Below are 22,447 nucleotides of genomic sequence, written 5' to 3'. Positions count from 1 at the left end.
AGGGGGGTCGTAACCATGGAAATGTGCAGTGCATAATGCGATGGAGAAATGAATCCAGCCAGAAAAGGAGGCAATATGGACAATCACAATACATTAGTAACTTTTTCTCTTTTTCGTGGAAAAAAACTGAACGCAATCGCAGACAAAGCAGACCGATCTTGCTTGCGAAATGGTGTGCGTTTCACTGAACGAATCCTGAGCCAATCCGTATCATTCGTGTGAGCGAGGCCGAAAAGGAAAATCTAGTAAGAAAAAAAAAAAACTAAAATCGTTCTTGACTAAATACGGAAGTGTAACCGCGTACAGCGATCTTGTCGAGCTGCGTACCGTGTTTAAAATTTTTTATTTTATTAAATTTTTTTCTTTATGCTCATTGCAAACGCCTACGCTATGGACATCACGCTGTACCTACCCGGGATTTCTAATTACCCTCTGCTATAATAACAACCCAGAGATTATATACTTTTTTTGGCCGATGTCTTTGACTGACTTTGGAGTAATAATTAAAAAAAGCTTTGAAAATCCCCTTTTATTGCGATACAATTGAATAATGCGGCCGCTCGGTCTGGGCTCCTCAGACGTAGAGGGAAAATGTAATATTGTTAGCCTGTTAATACCGCATCCAGTGACCTGTACTTACGCGGGAGCAGCCAAATCTATCAGAAATGGCTATCACCTCCTGTTAAATTTTCATAGTTCAGTTAACTGGCCTTTTGTTAATAATTCCAAATTAATTAGGTAGCAACAGTTAATTAAATGAACATTACCAGAAAAATGCAATTAAATTTCTAATTTAATTTTTCTTAGCGGTTATACCGGACCGGCCTTGCAGTTGAGTTTTCTTTCCCGCTAATTTTTATTTAATTTTTTTGTATTTTTTTTTGTATTTTATTTTTTTAATTGCAATCACTTCAGTCACTCGTGTTGGCTGAAATCATCTCGCCCTTGGGGAAATTCTGCGGAGAGGATTTTATGGAAAGGCGTTAATAAATGCTTTCACTTTGTAGGAAAGACTGTTACACACCAGCATTTACGACTCCTCTGTACAACCGTGATGGAGAAAACATTAAATCTCGGTAAATCAGAATATTGAACGTCCTTAGCGGAGTCTCCAGCACTAAATTATTAGGCGGTCGGCCTGCAAATCGCGGCGGTATTATTTTTGAGAAGTAACCAGTGTTTATGGGAGTGCACCCTTTCCATTCCCTTGGAAGCAATGATATCTCTGTGCCATTCAATACGTCTCCGGCCGTAAAGAGCATTTATCTCTATATTAGAAGAAAAACTGCGCACCGGGACGCATAAATCATTGCATTACTCTCCGCTGTTTCCTAATGGGGCTTTTCTGGCTTCATGTAAATAGAGATTAAAGGGAATTTCTAGTTTTTAACGCCATGTTATTTTTAGGTCTGACATTCAGGGCTGATTTATTTCTTAAAATACCTTTATAGCAGTCAGAGCTCCATTTTCTTATATAGAGATAAACATAGTATAAAATGAAGTAGTATTACAATATACATGAAATTAAAATATTGCTATGGCTTTTGGGTACATTATTTTCCTCTCTGGTAGCCCCCCCTGCTGTTAATTCTTCTGGTCCATCTTCTCCTGCTTTTTAGAGGTGGTCCCACATGCTCAGTAGCTTCTCTGCTCCCTCCATCCTCTCAGAGCTGAAGTAGTGATCAGAAGTGGCCCAAGAAGTATATGGCTCTGTCTCTCTCTAGACCAGTGGTCCTCAACCTTTTCACGACAGGTACCCCCTAGTGACAAAAAGTTTGCACAGAGTACCCCCAAGGAAGCGAACATTGGGAAATGTGAACAAAATATGGCTATTCTCATGCCGCTGTCATAGGCTCTGTTCTAAGCCGCCGAAAGTTCCTTCAGATTTGACAGAGAGAAGAGTTCAGCACGCGGCACTACATGACAGAAACCACATTAGGACCCATAAGGAATGACTATAACTTTTTAAATTATATTCTGCACGACCTAACATACAGGAGAATACAGCACTACATTCCTCTTACATCCAGTGACTTTTGCTCTGATATACATGTTCTTTTTCCTCATCTTCTCCATGCGGACCAGACCACCATGATGACTTCTTTCAGTCAGGTCTTCACTCTACAGAGTCAGACACACAGACATCTTAGGTTCCTCCTTTTCCATCATCCTCCAACCTTCTGAACACTCAATCCTACCACCCACTCTGTGCTCCCCAATACTGTACTGCAGAAACAGATAGTCCCCTGAAAATACTAGTACCACACAGATGGTTCCCCCTTCGACACACGGTGCCTCAGAAATAATTGCACCCTGCGAATAGTTTCCCTAACAGTAATAGTGCTGCAAACATGGTGTCCCCGAAAAATAATTGTGCTAAGCTGATACTGTGCCTGGGTGCCCCTACAGTAATAGTGCTCCTAAAAATCCCACCAATGGTAATAATTCTCTTCCAGAATGTCTAATCGTGCACCTAGTAATAATAATGTCCCATATTGTGCCCCAGAAGTAATAATGTTGCTCATAGTGTCTTATAGTCCCCCAGTAGTAATAAAGCCCACCATACTGACCCCAGTAGTAGCAGAGTCCATCAAAATGCCCCTAGTAGTAATAACTGGACTGGAGAGCAGCATTTTTTGCACTTGTATAGGTAAAATAATGGTGTCTATTACATCAGATGTTTTCAACTCTTGGGATAACCCCTTTAATAAAATTATAATTGAAGCCTCCACTAGGGGGAGCTCACTGCATACAGTTTTGTTTTTCAGTTCAATTATATAACCAGTATGTAGTTGGCTACATTTTTTTTGCCCTAGTCTGGAGTCCCGGATACAGCTGTATACCTAGGGACATCCTACAAGGGTTCTCTTACCTATGGACTGGCCATCAGTGTTACCTTCTAGAAAACCCCTAGCGTTCAGAAGCAAAATCCAACATGGTTTCTGCCTCGGTTTTTCACTCAGAATTCTGAGGGCCCGCTCGCAGTTGTTTGAGCCCCATTGACTACATCTAAACCACAGACAGACACCTGAAGTGGTGTCCGCCTGGACACAATTCCAAGAACTGACATTGACTTTCTTGGTGTAGTCACGGAAATCTTAGAGTTCGTACTGCACCGCCATGTGGCTCTGCTTTCACAGAGAAGCACGCAGAGGAAGTCTAATGAAGGCACTGCATGGCGGTATGTGGAATGCTCACTGGTCCGTATGATATGTCTTACTCCGTGCGCATGAGGCCTTAATCACATTATCGAGGAGAGTAGATAAAAAATAAAAATAAATACAGATTGCAAGAAGAAAGCAGCAAAATCTTTATATTTGGCACCTGCTTTTTTTGTTTTCGCCCCTTCTCACATAGAGCCAATCGTGCTGAAACCCTGAATTCCCCTGGGCTCAGGCTACTTTCACACTTGCGTTGTTTGATTCCGGCAGGCAGTTCCGTTGCCTGAACTTTACCTGCCTGATCAGGCAAACTGTATGCAAACACATGTCATTTTTTCTGATCCTGATCAGTCAGAAAAATACCTGATCAGTCAGAAAAATGCATTGCAATACTGCATCCGTTTTTCCGGTGTCATCAGGCAAAACGGATCCAGTATTTTTTCTTCTTCTCATTTTTAAAGGTCTGCACATGCGCAGACCGGAAGGACGGGTACGGCATTCCAGTATTTTGAATGCCGGATCCGGCACTAATACGTTCCTATGGAAAAAAAATGGCATTCAGGCAAGTCTTCTTCAGTTGTCAACGAATCCTGTTATCGAATAATCGGCCGGTTCGTTGCTATGCGGGCAGGAGCGGGTGGTCAGGTGCTATGCCTACGTATCCTTGAACTTTAGATCACCACATCTTTATTACCGTACAATGAAGCTCCAGTAACAGGCAGAGCGGGCGGCGGCGTAACGTTACTTACTCACGTGACGCGAATGCTCCGCCCCATTTTATGACTGAAGCCAGCGGAGCAGGCGTGCCACGTGGGTAAGTGACGTTACGCCGCGCCCGCTCTGCCTGTTACTGGAGCTTCATTGTAAGGTAAAAGAAGATGCGGTGATTTAAAGTAAAAGTTACTGCCGGTTAAGGAATACTGCTGTGAGCAGTGGGGCCGGGGCTGTTATGGGGGGGGATCTGTGGATGGCACTGTTATGGGGAGGGGGATCTGTGGATGACACTGCTATGGGGGAGATCTGTGGATGACACATATAGCATAAGATGCTTTATAGTGCCATCCACAGATCCCCTCCATAACAGTGCCATCCACAGATCCCCTCCATAACAGTGCCATCCACAGATCCCCTCCATAACAGTGCCATCCACAGATCCCCTCCATAACTGTGCCATCCACAGATCCCCTCCATAACTGTGCCATCCACAGATCCCCTCCATAACTGTGCCATCCACAGATCCCCTCCATAACTGTGCCATCCACAGATCCCCTCCATAACTGTGCCATCCACAGATCCCCTCCATAACTGTGCCATCCACAGATCCCCTCCATAACTGTGCCATCCACAGATCCCCTCCATAACTGTGCCATCCACAGATCCCCTCCATAACTGTGCCATCCACAGATCCCCTCCATAACTGTGCCATCCACAGATCCCCTCCATAACTGTGCCATCCACAGATCCCCTCCATAACTGTGCCATCCACAGATCCCCTCCATAACTGTGCCATCCACAGATCCCCTCCATAACTGTGCCATCCACAGATCCCCTCCATAACTGTGCCATCCACAGATCCCCTCCATAACTGTGCCATCCACAGATCCCCTCCATAACTGTGCCATCCACAGATCCCCTCCATAACTGTGCCATCCACAGATCCCCTCCATAACTGTGCCATCCACAGATCCCCTCCATAACTGTGCCATCCACAGATCCCCTCCATAACTGTGCCATCCACAGATCCCCTCCATAACTGTGCCATCCACAGATCCCCTCCATAACTGTGCCATCCACAGATCCCCTCCATAACTGTGCCATCCACAGATCCCCTCCATAACTGTGCCATCCACAGATCCCCTCCATAACTGTGCCATCCACAGATCCCCTCCATAACTGTGCCATCCACAGATCCCCTCCATAACTGTGCCATCCACAGATCCCCTCCATAACTGTGCCATCCACAGATCCCCTCCATAACTGTGCCATCCACAGATCCCCTCCATAACTGTGCCATCCACAGATCCCCTCCATAACTGTGCCATCCACAGATCCCCTCCATAACTGTGCCATCCACAGATCCCCTCCATAACTGTGCCATCCACAGATCCCCTCCATAACTGTGCCATCCACAGATCCCCTCCATAACTGTGCCATCCACAGATCCCCTCCATAACTGTGCCATCCACAGATCCCCTCCATAACTGTGCCATCCACAGATCCCCTCCATAACTGTGCCATCCACAGATCCCCTCCATAACTGTGCCATCCACAGATCCCCTCCATAACTGTGCCATCCACAGATCCCCTCCATAACTGTGCCATCCACAGATCCCCTCCATAACTGTGCCATCCACAGATCCCCTCCATAACTGTGCCATCCACAGATCCCCTCCATAACTGTGCCATCCACAGATCCCCTCCATAACTGTGCCATCCACAGATCCCCTCCATAACTGTGCCATCCACAGATCCCCTCCATAACTGTGCCATCCACAGATCCCCTCCATAACTGTGCCATCCACAGATCCCCTCCATAACTGTGCCATCCACAGATCCCCTCCATAACTGTGCCATCCACAGATCCCCTCCATAACTGTGCCATCCACAGACCCCCTCCATAACTGTGCCATCCACAGACCCCCTCCATAACTGTGCCATCCACAGACCCCCTCCATAACTGTGCCATCCACAGACCCCCTCCATAACTGTGCCATCCACAGACCCCCTCCATAACTGTGCCATCCACAGACCCCCTCCATAACTGTGCCATCCACAGACCCCCTCCATAACTGTGCCATCCACAGACCCCCTCCATAACTGTGCCATCCACAGACCCCCTCCATAACTGTGCCATCCACAGACCCCCTCCATAACTGTGCCATCCACAGACCCCCTCCATAACTGTGCCATCCACAGACCCCCTCCATAACTGTGCCATCCACAGACCCCCTCCATAACTGTGCCATCCACAGACCCCCTCCATAACTGTGCCATCCACAGAATCCCCTCCATAACTGTGCCATCCACAGAATCCCCTCCATGGGTGCCATCCACAGAATCCCCTCCATGGGTGCCATCCACAGAATCCCCTCCATGGGTGCCATCCACAGATCCCCTCCATAACGGTGCCATCCACAATACCCCTCCATAACGGTGCCATCCACAATACCCCTCCATAACGGTGCCCTCCACAATTTGTTTTAATATGGCCTTTGAACATAATTTTTCAAGTAACATCATATAAACCCCTTTTTTTTTTGTCGTTTTGGTGTTTTTTCCCCGATTTAATCGATGAAATAATCGAAAACTAATCGATTATTCAAATAATCGTTAGCTGCAGCCCTAGTTTATATTGCCAGTCAAAGCTACTGCCGACTGAACATGTCCCTTGCAGTCATCCACATGACCGTGCTACCATGTAATAGATGCCCTCGCCTTGGCTGCGAGGGTGAGAACTGCTTTTTTCTGCCCATTGAATGGTGGGGAGGAAATCTTTGGAAACGAGCAAAACTCCGGTATGATGACCTGGGCCCAGAACATTTTTGTAATAATTTATTTTTGTGACTAATGTAAAAATTATTAATGGGGGTCTTTTCATTCCGACCACAAGTTTGCTTCCGTCTCCACCTCTGACTGATGGGTTAATGATCTCTGTACAGGTTCGTCTACAGTAACTAAGCTTCTACATGTGCGTCCTCTGCGGCCCATTGAGGGATACAATTAATCTTGTTTAGCCAGGTTTTCCGCCATAATTAAAATTGATTTGTTTTGTTACTGTTCAGATTTCCCAATATTCGATAGCTGTGAACTCCTTTGTTTATTGGTGGCGTCTTTCCGCCGAAGTGCGGTTTATATTTACTTCAGACGGGCTGGAAATATACAGAACATGGAAAAAGTCTGCGCTATAATCTGAATTAAAAGCATAAATTAGGTAGAGAGTGGAGTATGGAGCATTCATAATACATACCTGCAGTGTACTACACGAGAGCGGAGACGGAACGATTATATACGTGAGACGTATCTGTATCAGTGGCTTGTGGAAAGCTGGGTGAGCTGAAAATGGACCAGCGGGCAGACGGGTTGTGGGTGCTTGTATGTCGTTATATGTGTTCACTTTGCAATGCATCACAAGCCTAAACAGGGCTCTTCATCAGGCACAAAACGCAGTTATGAGTTATGCAGTCAGCATCTGCTAGTCCCCACCTCTGTGAGCCCCCCCAGGCGGTAGCGGTCCGTCGCTCTGTGAGCCCCCCTGGGCGGCAGCGGTCCGTCGCTCTGTGAGCCCCCCCGGGCGGCTGCGGTCCGTCGCTCTGCGAGCCCCCCCTGGGCGGCTGCGGTCCGTCGCTCTGCGAGACCCCCCCGGGCGGCAGCGGTCCGTCGCTCTCTGAGACCCCCCGGGCGGCAGCCGTCCGTCGCTCTGTGAGACCCCCAGGCAGTGCAGAGTGCCAGTCAAGAGTCCCTGGGTTTTTGGTGTACCTTGACTTGGTGGTTTAGTTTCTGTTATTTACCTGGAAGCTGTGGTGTGGGTTTGATATGAGCTGTGCCTTTGTGGTGTGTAATATGCTATAATTTGTCTTGATTACAGATCTAAGCGAGTGGTACTGTGCAAAATCCATACTGGCCCTGGTGGATGGGGAGCTGTGGGACATGTACAAGCCTCTAACTAAATCGTGCACCATACAGTTTCTTACCTTCAAGGATGAAGATCCAGTGGAAGTTAATAAGGTCAGTATAGGGTTGTCCAGTCTAAGAACGCCATGTCTGTTTTTTCCAGAAACAGCGCCACCCCTGTACACAGGTTTTGTTTATTATTGCAAATCCGCTCGATGAAAGTGAATGGGGCTGAGCTGTAATCCCACACACAGCCTTGTCATTAGGTGTGGCACCATTTGTAGAAGAAGAAAGCCATATTTTTCTAATTTTGTGCAACACCATAAAACCATACTTTGTAATAGGAGAAACTCAAATTCCCTGCAGTTTTATGCCTGTCCTTGTCCACAAAACATGGTTACCTGCAGCCACCACTAGAGGGAGCTTGCTGCATACTGATAAACATGGAACTCAACACAGTTGGGACCTCTGGGCACTTGTCAGCTCATTTCCTTAATCAGTCAAGTTCTATATCTTGGAAATTTCATCCAGAAATTAATGTTTGCATGTTCCCTTCCCTGCAATATTATTGATTTAGTGTCCATAAAACAGCAGACAGGCTCCCTTTATAATGAGCATTTTATGAGTCCAGATAGAGTAAAAGAGCTGCTGATTCTGGTGTTTAAACATTCTAAACTCAGTCTCCTATCACCAAAGTAAGTACACCAGCCTCATCAGGTCTCACCAACTAAATCACATAAATAAAGCCAGTGTCCCTGCTTCAGGAGGAAACTAGGTATGGCAGTAACTAACAAGCTACTGGTTTGGCTAACGACACTGGGACCTCATTAGATCCAGGTCCTATTGACCCCTTTTGGACCACACCACATAAATTAATGGGCTACTGGCATGGTCCTGCAGCCCATTAATTATCATGGTGCTACAGTACTTGGTGCTAAGCATGCAAAGATTAGGTTTGTTCTGATCAAGAAGGCCCAAAACACCCCTTGTCATGAAGGGGTTAAAGGGGTTTTCCAAAAGTTGTCCAAAACCAGGAATTGAGATAAAATATGAAAAGCAAGATGTATTGATTGGCTGAGAGGGCATGCTCAGCCATTTCCTGTGTGTACAGCTGCCATCAGGAAGTGGAGAGCAGCGGGGACAGAGGGGCAGGAGCTACATCCTGCATCTCCACAGGTGCTGAATTCTGTCAGACTAGAAGCACCCGCACCCCGACAGTAGCACACTGCGCTGTTCTTACAGGAGCCGAAGAACTCAGCCATGGAAGAGAGCGGCTGGTCGGTGGTAGCTTCACATAATAAGAAAACCTGGCTAATCTGTTGAAAGACATCTATTATTACGTTTAAAGTAGCACTCCCACAAAAAAGTTGTATTCTCTGATCTGTTACAAAGGTACATGATGTAATCAGTGTCTGTACTTGTGAGTTATAACCTCCCTTCTGATCCTCAGCTGAGTCATGTGACCAACTCTCTCATCTCCATCTGACACAGGAGAGGAAGTCAGTTACTTCTCTATTCATTCCTATGAGACTGACATTGAGGCTCCCATAGGAATACATAGAGCAACTGGCTTCCTGTCCCCACATAAGAAGCTGGTGTATTTGGAAAGTCAGAACGCTGGTCACATGATACAGCTGAGGATCAGAAGGGAGGGGATAACTCACAAATACAGTCACTTGGAAGAAGATTGCCTTCTCTACAGTTTACATCATGCACCTTTTTAACAGGTCAGAGATAAAAAAAAAATTGTGGGAGTGCTTTCTTTAATATTTCCCTGCATCCTACACAGAAGTAATAAGTATACACGCACAGGCTAACCCCTTTAATGGCAGGGCAACCCCGTTAAGAAATTTTGCTCCATAAGCTTAAGCTTATTAGAAACGTGCTTCCAGTCGTTCCTGCTTCGTGTTTTTCGATAGCTCATGGTCTTGTATGCGGTATATTTGCTTTTGGCATAATCCCTTTGTGTCTATATGAGGCTTAGGAATCACGTGCTATACAATTACAAGGCTGAACAGTCACGTTCCGGCTCGTGAAGAGCCTTTTATCAGCGCCTAATCTGGAAACACAAAGGCGTCCAGCAGCATCAATAGGGCTAAGTGGTATCTGATCCGTGCAGGACGCATGACCTTTTCACTCCTCGCTTTGATCAAAGCAACAGGAAAATTGACAACGATCAGTTTTAAGACTTCTGTGCAAATCTCCCCGGCCAAGAAGGCCCCCCCTTGTGGCATTCATTCTATAGGAGCTCCTGTAGCCTTTGTGTGATCACACGCGGCGTCTTACGTGCTTACAGGGATTGGGTGTAGTCCTGTTTACTAACGGGAACTCTGCGCGTCCACGGAAATACAGGATCGTTCTTGTTTACCCATCATCAATAATCCCACTGTGTCCGAATGTTAGTGCGCGGCTTAACTCCTCAACAGGCACGTTAAAATTGGAAAAACCCTCCGGAAATTGTCAATTTTTCTTTGATTATAGATTTTGAATTTTGTCTGAAGAAAATCTAACTGGAGGGACACAAGGGCATTTTTTTAACCCCTTAGTGACAATGTAAAAAATGAAAATCATATATAATCTAATACACAACAACTTCTTTGTAAGGCCTCATTCACATGACCGTATGTATTTTGCAGTCCGCAAAGCATGGATCCGCAAAAAAAAAAAAAGTATGACATCCGTGTGATGTCCATTTGCATCCATTTTTTTGCGGATCCATTGTAACAATGCCTGTCCTTGTCCACAAAACGGACAAGAATAGGATATGTTCTATCTTTTTGCGGAACGGACATGTGGACATACGGACATTGAATGCACACAGAGTAATTTCTGTTTTTTTCAACCCCCACTGAAGTGAATGGTTCCGAATACGGACCTGTAAAAAGACGGAACGGAAAAAAATATGTTCGTGTGCATGAGCCCTAAGAAATCTAGAACCAGCCTTGTACATCATATGGGTCTCGCAGGGCTGCCATCAGAAATTTTGGGGCCCCTTACACAGCTCAAGGCCTGGGCCCCCCCTCCTACCCCGCCCCTTTAGAATCCATCCTGACTCCACCTCCCCTCCACCCCCAAGGACCTACCCCCAATTTCATAATTTTTTTACAACTACAAAGACAGTAAAAAGTGATAATCAGTGATTTCAGTAAGGAATTCATTTTTGACCAAATAATATGAAGCCGCTACCACGACGAGGTAGACTCTTTTAAGCAGGACCCTCCACTAACACTAACTACACTACCTGTTCTTATCTGCCCTAGCAATCTTCCCCTGGCACATTAAAAAAAAAAAATACTAAAAAAGCACAAGGTTTACTGTTAGTGTTATGGGGGGATCTGTGGATGACGTACTGTTATGGGGGGAATCTGTGGATGACACTGTTATGGGGGAATCTGTGGATGACACACTGTTATGGGGGAATCTGTGGATGACACTGTTATGGGGGAATCTGTGGATGACACAGTTATGGGGATCTGTGGATGACACACTGTTATGGGGGAATCTGTGGATGACACACTGTTATGGGGGAATCTGTGGATGACACACTGTTATGGGGGATCTGTGAATGACACACTGTTATGGGGGGATCTGTGGATGACACAATGTTATGGGGGATTTGTGGATGACACACTGTTATGGGGGGATTTGTGGATGACACACTGTTATGGGGGGATCTGTGGATGACACACTGTTATGGGGGAATCTGTGGATGACACACTGTTATGGGGGATCTGTGGATGACACACTGTTATGGGGGATCTGTGGATGACACACTGTTATGGGGGATCTGTGGATGACACACTGTTATGGGGGAATCTGTGGATGACACTGTTATGGGGGCATCTGTGGATGACATTGTTATGGGGGATCTGTGGATGACACACTGTTATGGGGGAATCTGTGGATGACACACTGTTATGGGGGAATCTGTGGATGACACTGTTATGAGGAATCTCTGGATGACGCACTGTTATGAGGAATCTGTGGATGACACTGTCATGGGGATCTGTGGATGACACTGTTATGGGGGATCTGTGGGTGACACACTGTTATGGGGGATCTGTGGGTGACACACTGTTATGGGGAATCTGTGGATGACACTGTTATGAGGAATCTCTGGATGACGCACTGTTATGAGGAATCTGTGGATGACACTGTCATGGGGATCTGTGGATGACACTGTTATGGGGGATCTGTGGATGACAGACTGTTATGGGGGATCTGTGGATGACACTGTTATGGGGGATCTGTGGATGACACACTGTTATGGGGGATCTGTGGATGACACACTGTTATGGGGGATCTGTGGATGACACACTGTTATGGGGGATCTGTGGATGACACACTGTTATGGGGGATCTGTGGATGACACACTGTTATGGGGGATCTGTGGATGACACACTGTTATGGGGGATCTGTGGATGACACACTGTTATGGGGGATCTGTGGATGACACACTGTTATGGGGGATCTGTGGATGACACACTGTTATGGGGGATCTGTGGATGACACACTGTTATGGGGGATCTGTGGATGACACACTGTTATGGGGGATCTGTGGATGACACACTGTTATGGGGGATCTGTGGGTGACGCACTGTTATGGGGGGGTCTGTGGGTGACGCACTGTTATGAGGGATCTGTGGGTGACACACTGTTATGGGGGGTCTGTGGGTGACACACTGTTATGGGGGGGTCTGTGGGTGACGCACTGTTGTGAGGGATCTGTGGATGACACTCAACCACTCTCAAACCCAACTGGTCAAACTTGTTAAATGGATCCCAAACACAATATGCACAATAACACCCCCCACCCCCTCCAACACTTAATTAACCCCTTCATGGCCTAAACATCTTTTTCAAAGCTGAACACAAAGCTAAATAGGGCTGGGTGGGCTGGCAAGGGAGGGGTTAATAACAATGATGGAGGATCATGGCCCTGTGGGATAATCCAGAAAACAGCTTTGCATTTTACCCCCGAGCAAAGACCACACAACAAGTTGGACATGCAGTACTTTTAGTCCGGCGGCCTTTCGCCATGCACTGCCGTGCTGGGCCGGAGCTCCACCCCCGTCCCCATTATAGTCAATGGGGACGGAGCGGTGGTCCGGCGAAATAACGGCAGGACGGATCCGACAGGGTGAACAGCCTGTCGGATCCGACCTGCCGCTAGTGTGAAAGTAGCCTTACAATCTCATGGCTTCTGAGCAACAGATCGCGTGGTCTTCACAGTCATCTGTCCCTTCTCTTATCTCTCTGCTCCTGTCCCTTAATCTTATCACTGCTGCAACAAAAGCCTCAGCCTCAGTGTAAACTGCTCTAGTGACTCACGGCTCTTTTAACTCAAAGAATCGAATGAGTCTCTAACTAAGTCGGATCTTTAGATTCTTTTAACCTGAGACTCATTCGATTCTTTCTCAGACTCCCTGCACTTGTGTCAGTGACTCAGACTCAGAGCTACTAGTGCTTGCCTTGCCTCAGCTCTGATTGGTTGGTGGGCGGGGAGGGGAGGGGCTGGCAGAAGCAGCTTCCACTCTAGGATCAGATTACACTCCCGAGTCCCTCCCCTCCCCTCCCTGCTGCCAGCGGCTCTGCTATTGTGTGCTGTGTGACTCACTGACTCAGCTCTGATTGGTTGGTGGGCGGGGAGGGGAGGGGCTGGCAGAAGCAGCTTCCTCTCTAGGATCAGATTACACTCCTCCCGAGTCCCTCCCTGCTGCCAGCGGCTCTGCTATTGTGTGCTGTGTGACTCACTGACTCAGACTGAGCGGCTTCACACGGATCGGCTCAGTCAGGGGAATCGACTCCTCTGGTTCAGTGAACTGAATCGATTCAAATGAATTTATTCGTTCATGAACTGGACATCACTAGCAAGGAATGATCAATTGCCCCCCTCTAGTGATGCAATAAAGTTCAACTCAAGTCACTGACAAATAAGAGGGGGTAAAAAAAAATATTTTTTTTTTTTTTTTTTTTTTTTTTTTACATTGGAACTGCCCGGGCCCCCCCCAGGGTCTGGGCCCCTTACTGGAGTATCGGCTGTACCCCCCTGATGGCGGCCCCGGTCTCGAGATCTACCCATTCATTGCTCCAATTTTCTGCTAGTTTTAGTTCAAGCTGTCTGCTTAGAGGGCGTGTCCTGTCTGCTGCAGCTGGTGGCACGAGAAGGATGAGACTGAGGCTCCAGTCACACGTCCGTATAAATGGGTCCACATCTGTTCCGCAAATTGCAGAACGAGTGCGGACCCATTTATTCTCTATGGGGATGGAATGGATGTGGAGAGCACACTATGTGCGAGTGCACCCCCGATGCTCCGACAAAAAAAAATTGAACATGTCCTACTCTTGTCCGCAATTGCAGACAAGAATTGGCAGTTCTATGGGGGTGCCGGCAGGGTGTATTGCGGATCCGGAATGCACTACGGACGTCTGAATGGACCCTAAGCATGTGCTTCCGTCTCAGTGAGCAGGACAGAGAAATTAGAAAAAGAGCGAACAGCAGGTGGCGCTATACAGATAGATTTCAGTCAATAACTCTGTAGCTAAAATACATTGGATTTATATAGTGTATTAAGTTACTTGTATTATTTAATTTCTAGGGGTAAGATAAAAAAAACCAGCAATTTTAAATGGAACCTGTCACCTAGAAAATGCATATTAACCCGCCAGCAGTACCTTATTGCAGCCTGTAGTATGATTATAAAGGTGTCTGTGTCTTTTCTGTGCAATGCAGCAAAAGTCTGTAAAAAGACTTTTATTCAACGGGCCACGCTATGTAAACGATAGTCTTGAAGTCAAGGGGGCAGCGGCTTTCTCGCCTGAAGCGCATATTGCCCCCTTTACCTCCCCATAGCGTTTGATTGATAGGATGCCCGATTCCTTCACTGCCGATTGCTTGAATGTAGTCTCGCGCATGCGTGGGCTCTCATGTGCGAGTGCCTGAGCATTGAGCTTTTGAACAATACCTCATAGTGGAATGGAACAGTGCGCAGGTGCCGGTATTGCAGGGACACGGCGCACGCGCAAGACTACATTCAAGCGTCCAGTAGTGAAAGAAATCCTATCAATTAAACGCTATGGGGAGGTAAAGGGGGCGGGGCGTGGCGAGAAAGCCGCTGCCCCCTTGACTTCAAGGCTATCGTTTACATAGCGTGGCCCATTAAATAAAAGTCTTTTTACAGACTTTTGCTGCATTACACAGAAAAGACACAGACACCTTTACAATCATACTACAGGCTGCAATAAGGTACTGCTGGCGGGTTAATATGCATTTTCTAGACGACAGGTTCCCTTTAACATTATTTTGTGGGATTTATTTTTATGGCGTTCACTTTCTGGTATAAATAAGATGATAACTTTATTTTGTGGGTTAGTAAAAATATATGATGTGGCCAAATTTATATTCTTTTTAATATTTTTTATATATATTTTTCTTTTCTACCTGCAACCTGTCAGCTACCCCACTGCCCCCATGTCCTTCTTCAGGCAAAAGAGATCACAGCCAGCTGAAGTGGGGAGGGCTGCTTTAATGCTTCGGCTTGGTAACAGATATATAACTGGCCTTGTTTGAATGCTGACAGTCTAGGCTTTAGAACAAGACCAGAATGGCAGCATTATCTCCTCTACATCGGGAGATACAGATGTTATAATTTGGGTTGGCGGTCAAAGCTGCTGAAACCTGCTTACACTTTCAGCTTCTATCACTCCATCAGATTTCAAAAAGACCAGTCCCATATCTCTGCATGTCAGCTTTTGTCCTGCCGAATCCCAGCACTAATGGCGGTAACAGGCCGGATTCCAACCGGGTCCCAATGTAGTCAATGGGCTCCGGAGGGAAAAGGCTGTATCCAGCTATGCCTGATACAATGAACTCCGGCAGAATGTTCCTCTTTTGGAAGATTTTAACTCTAATATGCAACTAGCTTAACTTCTGTCAACTGATGTTGGAGAAAAGAGGCATCAACATGTTGGATTTGGAATATGTTGAACTTAAAGGGTATGTCCACTTTTTTAACATTTTTTTTCATTGCTCAAATGTGTCTGAAATAAAATAAAAAAAGTGTAAGAACTTTGCAGGTAGCCTTCAGTAAAATTCTCCTGCCTTTTTCAGCTCTGATGCAGACCTACTGTATGTGCTTTCATGGTACCAGACTACAAATAAACCCTGTATAGTCCAATCCTATTCATGTTCTCTTCCATCTGTGCCACGCTTCTTACTAATTCACATTCAGTAGATACACCAACCATAGGAGACAGGAAGAACAGCTACAGGATCAGACTACAGAGGGTTTGTTTGTAGTCTGTATCCATGGAGACGCATAGGAGCTGTAGACAAAAGGCTGTTTTTTTTAACAAGACAATTTGCAAATTCTCTCTTGATCTTTCATTTTGGAGAAACTGAAGCCATAAAAACATAAATTTCTAAGATTTAACATCCAATTAAATTAATCCCAGGTCATTTCTGCCTGTTGCATTATAAAAAAGATGTGATTTGAAGTTATGACCCAAGAGAAACCATTGTGTCCCAAGGGACCAGTTAGTGTTTCACTTCTTTCCAGTTAACAGCAGTGTGTAACTATGCTTTACAGTACATAGGTCTCCTCTTTATCCCCAACTTATCGCTAACCATTGGTTTCTTCCCGCCCATGCAACCATCACAACCTTACTGAAGAAGCCCTCCCTGGACCCATCCTCTTTATCCAGCTGTCGCCTCATCTCACTGCTCCCATTCGCATCAAAACTCCTAGAACAACATGTCCATCTTGAACTGTCCTCCCACCTCTCATCCCATTCACTTTTTGATCAGCTGCAATCCGGCTTTAGACCCAATCATTTCACTGAAACTGTCCTAACCAAAGTCTCCAATGATCAGCTAGCTGCCAAAGCTAAACGTCACTACTCTGTGCTCCTCCTCCCTGAGCTGTCCTCTGCCTTTGATGCTGTTGACCCTTTCTTCCCCTGGCATCAAAGACCTAGCCCTGTCCTGGATCTCCTCATACCTCACCAACAGAACCTTCAGTGTTTCCCATACCACCTCCTCATCACGCCCCCTCTTTGTTGGTGTCCCTCAAGGCTCTGTCCTGGGTCCCCTATTTTTCTCCTTTTATACATTTAGTCTGGGACAGCTCTTAGAGCCTCTATGCTGACGACACTCAAATCTACCTGGCCCCGATGTCACCTGTCCAAAATCCCAGTGTGTCTGTAGGCTATATCTTCATTCTTCTCCTTCCACTTCCTAAAACTCAAGATGAAGAAAACTGAATTCATTGTCTTTCCCCTATGTCACTCAGCCCTCCTACCTGACCAATCCATTACTGTTAATAGCACAATGCTTTCTCCAGTCTCACAGTCCCGCTGCCTGGGAATAACATTTGATTCTTCCCTGTCCTTCAAGCCACACATCCAAACCCTCACCTCCAACTGCCATTTTCACCTCAAGAACATCTATCGTATTCGCTCCTTCACCCCTGAGTCAACTAAAATGCTAGTGCATGCCCTCGTCATCTCCCGCCTGGACTACTGCAACATTCTCCTCTGTGGCCTTCCATCCAGCACTATCACTCCCCTCCAATCTATTCTCTGCTCCTTGTTAATCCACCTCTCTCCTCATTTCTCCTCTGCCCCCCCCCCCCCTCTGCCAATCCCTTCACTGACTCCTCATTGTCCAGGGAATTCAGTTTAAAATACTAACTACGTATAAAGCCATCCATAACCTGACCTCCTAGTCTGTTCTCTTCTCATCTGTTCTTCACACATTCGACTACAAGATTTCTAACTTGCATCTCCACTACTCTGGAACTCACCAGCCCAACATCCAAACCTTCAAGAGAAACCTTAAAACCAACCTCTTCAGGAAAGCCTACCATCTGCAATGTGCATGCAGCCACCACACAGCCACATGAGCAGCCTATACCCTCACCTACTGTGTTCTCCCCTTCCCTTGTAGACTGTAAGCTCTTGTGGGCAGGGTCCTCTCCTCCTCTGTACCAGTCTGTTATGTATATTATGTATTTGTAAGCCCCTCTTGATGTACAGAGCCATGGAATTAATGGCACTTTGTTCTGGGTTTTAGGCTTACTGGAGATCCTGTGCCGCCATACTTGGACATGTGTTGGAACAAGCTTTTAAAGATGACTACACCGTGACCCTCATCAGGGCTCCGGAAATACCAGGTCAGGTTCAGTTTCTATAAATGAGGCTCGTTTTGTATTTCATGTTATGCTCACACTTCATAGCTGAAGCCAGGACAATTTTTGGAATCTGTCATAGTGATGGATACCACCAGCGTCTAACGTACTTCATTGACGTACAGTGGTGTAGGTTGGCTTCTTTCGTGGTGTCCGTCATGTTGGATAGGTCATCGGTGTATGATTTGTCTACCTGCACCCATGCCGATCAGCTTCTAGAAGGGGCAGGATGGACGAGCACTGTGGCCTTTTCATAGTATAGCAAGCACAGCACCGTACATTATATAGTGGCCGTGCTTGGTATTGCAGGTCAATGTCATTAAAGGGGTTTTCCGAGATATTTTTATTGATGACCTATCCTCTGGATAGATCCATCTGTATCTGATCGGTGGGGTTTCAACACCCAGGACCCCCACTGATTAGCTCGAAGGCATCAGAGCTCGCAGTAGCACCGCGTCCTTCTCCAGCTTAGCCTAGCCAATGTGATGTCACGTTCATCGGTCACATGGCCTAGGAGCAGCTCCGCACCATAGAACGGAATGCTAATAGTATGTACAGAGCTGTGCTTGGTGAGCTGAGAGAATGCAGGAGCGCTTCTGCCGTCTCAAACATCTGAACGGCGGGGGTCCCGGGTGTCGGACCCTCAGCGGTCAGAGGATCTCATCAGTATAAGAATCTCGGAAAACCCTTTTAACTTAAATAGGACTTAGTTGCACAGAGGCCACGTGACATCAAGCTGTGGAAGAGGCTGCAGTGTTCCCCTCACGGCCCTTTTACAGCAGGCGCTAAGCGGTGGTGCTGGGAGTCAGACCCCCACCAATCCTGAGGATGTGTCATCCATATGTCATTCAGTAGGAACCATTGTCACATACTTTAGGCATATAAAAAAGAAAGCTCTGCTCGTGCACCTGTGTGGTCATCCAATGACCCTGACAGATTTTCATCTCATTCAAAGGCTGCAATCAGAGATTGTGAAAACAGTGATGAATTGAGATGGGGAGTATATTTGAAAATCATATAGCACCATCCAGTTTGCTGGATAATAATATCCCTTTAAGGGTACTTCACATTTGCGTTGGATTCCGGCAGGCAGTTCCGTCACAGGATCCGACAATCTGTATGCAAACGGATACCATTTGAAGACTGATCCGGATGCGGATCCATCTCACAAATGCATTGCAATACCAGATCCGTCTCTCTGGTTGTCATCCGGAAAAACGGATCCGGTATTTCTCTTTCACATTTTTAAAGGTCTGCTCATGCGCAGACCTCAAAACCGGATCCGTTTTTCCGGAACTCTTGGGGCCGGATCCGGCATTAATGCATTTCAATGGAAATTAATGCCAGGTGTTCCGGAATGCTGCGGTATTTTCTCCGCCCAAAAACCGTACAGTGACTGAACTGAAGACATCCTAAACGGAATTCTTTCCATTCAGAATGCATTAGGATAAAACTTTTTTCCGGTATTGAGACCCTAGGACGGAACTCAACACCGTAAAAGTTTAACGCAAGTGTGAAAGTACCCTAAAGAGGAGGTGCCAGCAAATTCTGGAGCATCTTTCCTTAGACCTCAGCTATGTGCTCTTCCTCTGTTATTCCTCCTAGAAATGTATGAATAAACTGGCAACTTGATGTTACCAGTTTGGGGTGTGTCCCTACAGACACTCCTCAGTCAGTGCCACTCCTGTGTGATCAGGGCTATGGTAAAACCCAGTTGACAGTTTTCAGGAGGAATAACGAAAGAACGGCCTACTGGTCTAAGGAAAGAGTAGTTATTTTATTGGCAATGCCATTCTAGAGCAAACCCTGCCTCATGGCACACAATTTTTTTCAAAGTTTTTGCTTTTGCGTTTTAAGCATCGGGCAGAAATCTGCAAATAGGAAGAATAAAGAAAGCAGACAATGATGGGAAACAATCTAATGCGGAGCGTGCGCGGTGTTAATTAGTGTGGTTATTACTGCGCGCTAATGAAAACATGGACTCTAATGACTGGGTAATTAGTGGGGTACTAGGAGGTGGGCAATGCCAGGGATGGGAAATTGCACATTGTGATTTCTCATTACACAGCCCGTACCCAGCGCCTGTCATAACCAGACCTTCGCCCGGCTCCTTTATAATTAAACTTCCAGGATGTTTGTGTATTTGGCGTCTTGTGATATTTCCCTCAGTAATTGTCACTTTTCATACTGTTGACATGATTGGGGTCAGGGACTTGTTCCTTTGTGTTTTGTTATTTTTTTTTTCCTATTTCTCCCACGTGTTCTTCCTGACTCCATCGCTGGTGTACAGTACTGACGGGGCACATTTAGGGCTTCGTTATGGTAATTGCCTGGGACTGCCTGAATGTGTGGCTTTATCATCCTTAGGCCGAGTTCACACGAACGTGTGTGACCCGTGCTCGTGCTGCGGCCCGCAAATAGCGGGCCGCAATGCACGATCACCGGCTGTAGGTCAGCCGCATCGGATCGCGGACCCATTCACTTTAATGGGTCCACGATCCGCCCGTTCCACTAAAAGATAGGACATGTTCTATCTTTTTGTTGAACGGAGGTACGGGACGTAACCCCACGGAAGCACTCCGTAGTGCTTCCGAGGGGTCCCGTCCCGTGCGGCCGTTCCGCGATTCCGGATTTGCGGACCCATTGAAGTGAATGGGTCCGCATCCGTGATGCGGAATGCACACGGAACTGTGGCCGTGTATTGCGGCCCGTGATTTGCGGGCCGCAATACGGCCACAGATCACACACGTTCGTGTGAACTAAGCCTTATGGATGTGACAAAGTAGTCTTTACATTTAATTTTTTTGTTTCTTGTAGAAGCACCTAGTTTTACAGTAATCGATTGCATCTAGTCTACCAGGGGGAGTGGCTTGGTGGGGAAAAGGGAGTAAGTGGCTTGGTGGGAAAAGGAAAGGGAGTGGCTTGGTGGGAAAAAGGGGGATGGCTTGGTGGGGAAAAAGGGGTGAGTGAGGAGTGACAGTGGGAAAGGGGAGCGGGGGAAGGGGAGTGGCTTAATATGCAAAAGTTTGGTGCAAAACTCTGTTGCCAAGTAAGCTGCCCAATCAATAAAGTCAGACAAAATGCATCTAACCACGCACCAAACTTTTCATCCAGCCTCAGACACTGTGATAAACTTCTGTGAAGTTCGGGTCTGGGTATTACATTCAGTTTTTTATCACGCGCGTGCAAAACACATTACACCCGCGCAATAAAAACGGAACGCAATCACAATCAAAACTGACTGCAATTGGGTACCTACTCGCGCGGGTTTGCCGCAATGCACCGAGACGCATCCGGACCTAATCCGGACACGCTCGTGTGAAAGAGGCCTTACAGTTCTGGAATGTATTGGATAACACTGGCATAATGCTGCCAGTGTTATCCAATACATTCCAGAACTGTAAGGGTTACATATCGCCATAAATCAATATAATGCTATGTGAATCCCGGCAGTGGTGGGAGGTCAGGCCGAGTGCTGCGATGCGGAGTCGCTGCAGGAGGAATGCTCGTCTGCAAGGGGCCTATACTCTGTTATGCCGGTCCTCTATTATTCCTGCTAGACGTTTGTGAATAATGGGACAACTGGGGGTGGGTCCCTGCACACGGACGCTCAGTTGTACCTTTATTCACAAACTTCTAGGAGGAATGGCACAACATAGAGTTCTAAGACCCCCTGAGAGCCCATTCAGCGCTCCAGTCAGGCCCATAGGCGCATAGCCGCTAGTTGGGCTTCCCGTAAAGATAGTTTTGTCTAAACAGGAAAACTTTTAATCCTTGAAGCCTCACGCAGCGACGTCTGCTTTGTATCCGTGTAATGAAAACAATAAACAGCGTGTTATGAAGAATTGATGAGATCTCCGACGCCAGCGCAGAATTATGGAGAGAAGCGCGATACATTATTAATTAACGGAGGATTTACAGGCATGAGATGGATCTTGCGACAGTCCCACCCTCGTCTGCCGTCCTCACACTTTTTTCTTTTCTTCGTCGGGAGGCGTAGTAGTGCTGTATGAGCGAGAGGATCAAGGTGTCTCAAATCATGAAACGCGTGCAGCCCTGTTCCCTCCATACAAGCTGTGCCCTCTGTAAATACTCTTCAGACTTCACACGAGCGGCGGAGATTAAAGCAGAAGTCCTCCGTAATTTCGGGTTGTGTGTTGAGATATTATGTTTGATATCTGCCGTCTTATGGCTCCGTTATTAGACAAGAAAGCCTTTCTCCTGCAGATCTTACTCTTCACGAAGGGTGGGGGCGTCACACGCTCGTGTCTTCATCCTTTTTTTTTTTTTTTCCTTTCCTTTCCTTTTTTTGCTGACAAAATGACCAGGTTTGGTTGAAGAATGTCAGAGACCAGAAATACTACCAGCCGCAACTTAGATCGGATGATCGCTGAAGTCTGAAAGTTTAGTCTCCAAAACTGCCGGTCATTGAATTGTCACCAGCGCATTAAAGGGCGTCTGTCAGCAGATTTGTACCTGTGGCTGACC

At 46.5% G+C, this 22,447-nt stretch overlaps 1 protein-coding gene across 2 annotated transcripts in view; it reads left to right on the top strand.

Moving 5' to 3' along the window:
• Positions 1-22,447, top strand: part of MRPL39 (mitochondrial ribosomal protein L39) — a 110,423-nt gene that overhangs the window by 38,584 nt on the left and 49,392 nt on the right. For both annotated transcript variants that reach the window (XM_044284332.1, XM_044284331.1), the window contains 2 exons: positions 7,747-7,886; positions 17,845-17,944. In XM_044284332.1, coding sequence (XP_044140267.1) covers positions 7,747-7,886; positions 17,845-17,944 — 240 coding nt within the window. The remainder of the gene's footprint in view (positions 1-7,746; positions 7,887-17,844; positions 17,945-22,447) is intronic.

The sequence above is a fragment of the Bufo gargarizans genome, chromosome 3 (genome assembly GCF_014858855.1).
Source record: "Bufo gargarizans isolate SCDJY-AF-19 chromosome 3, ASM1485885v1, whole genome shotgun sequence".
NCBI lineage: Eukaryota > Metazoa > Chordata > Amphibia > Anura > Bufonidae > Bufo > Bufo gargarizans.
This window is presented reverse-complemented; position numbering and strand designations above follow the sequence as displayed.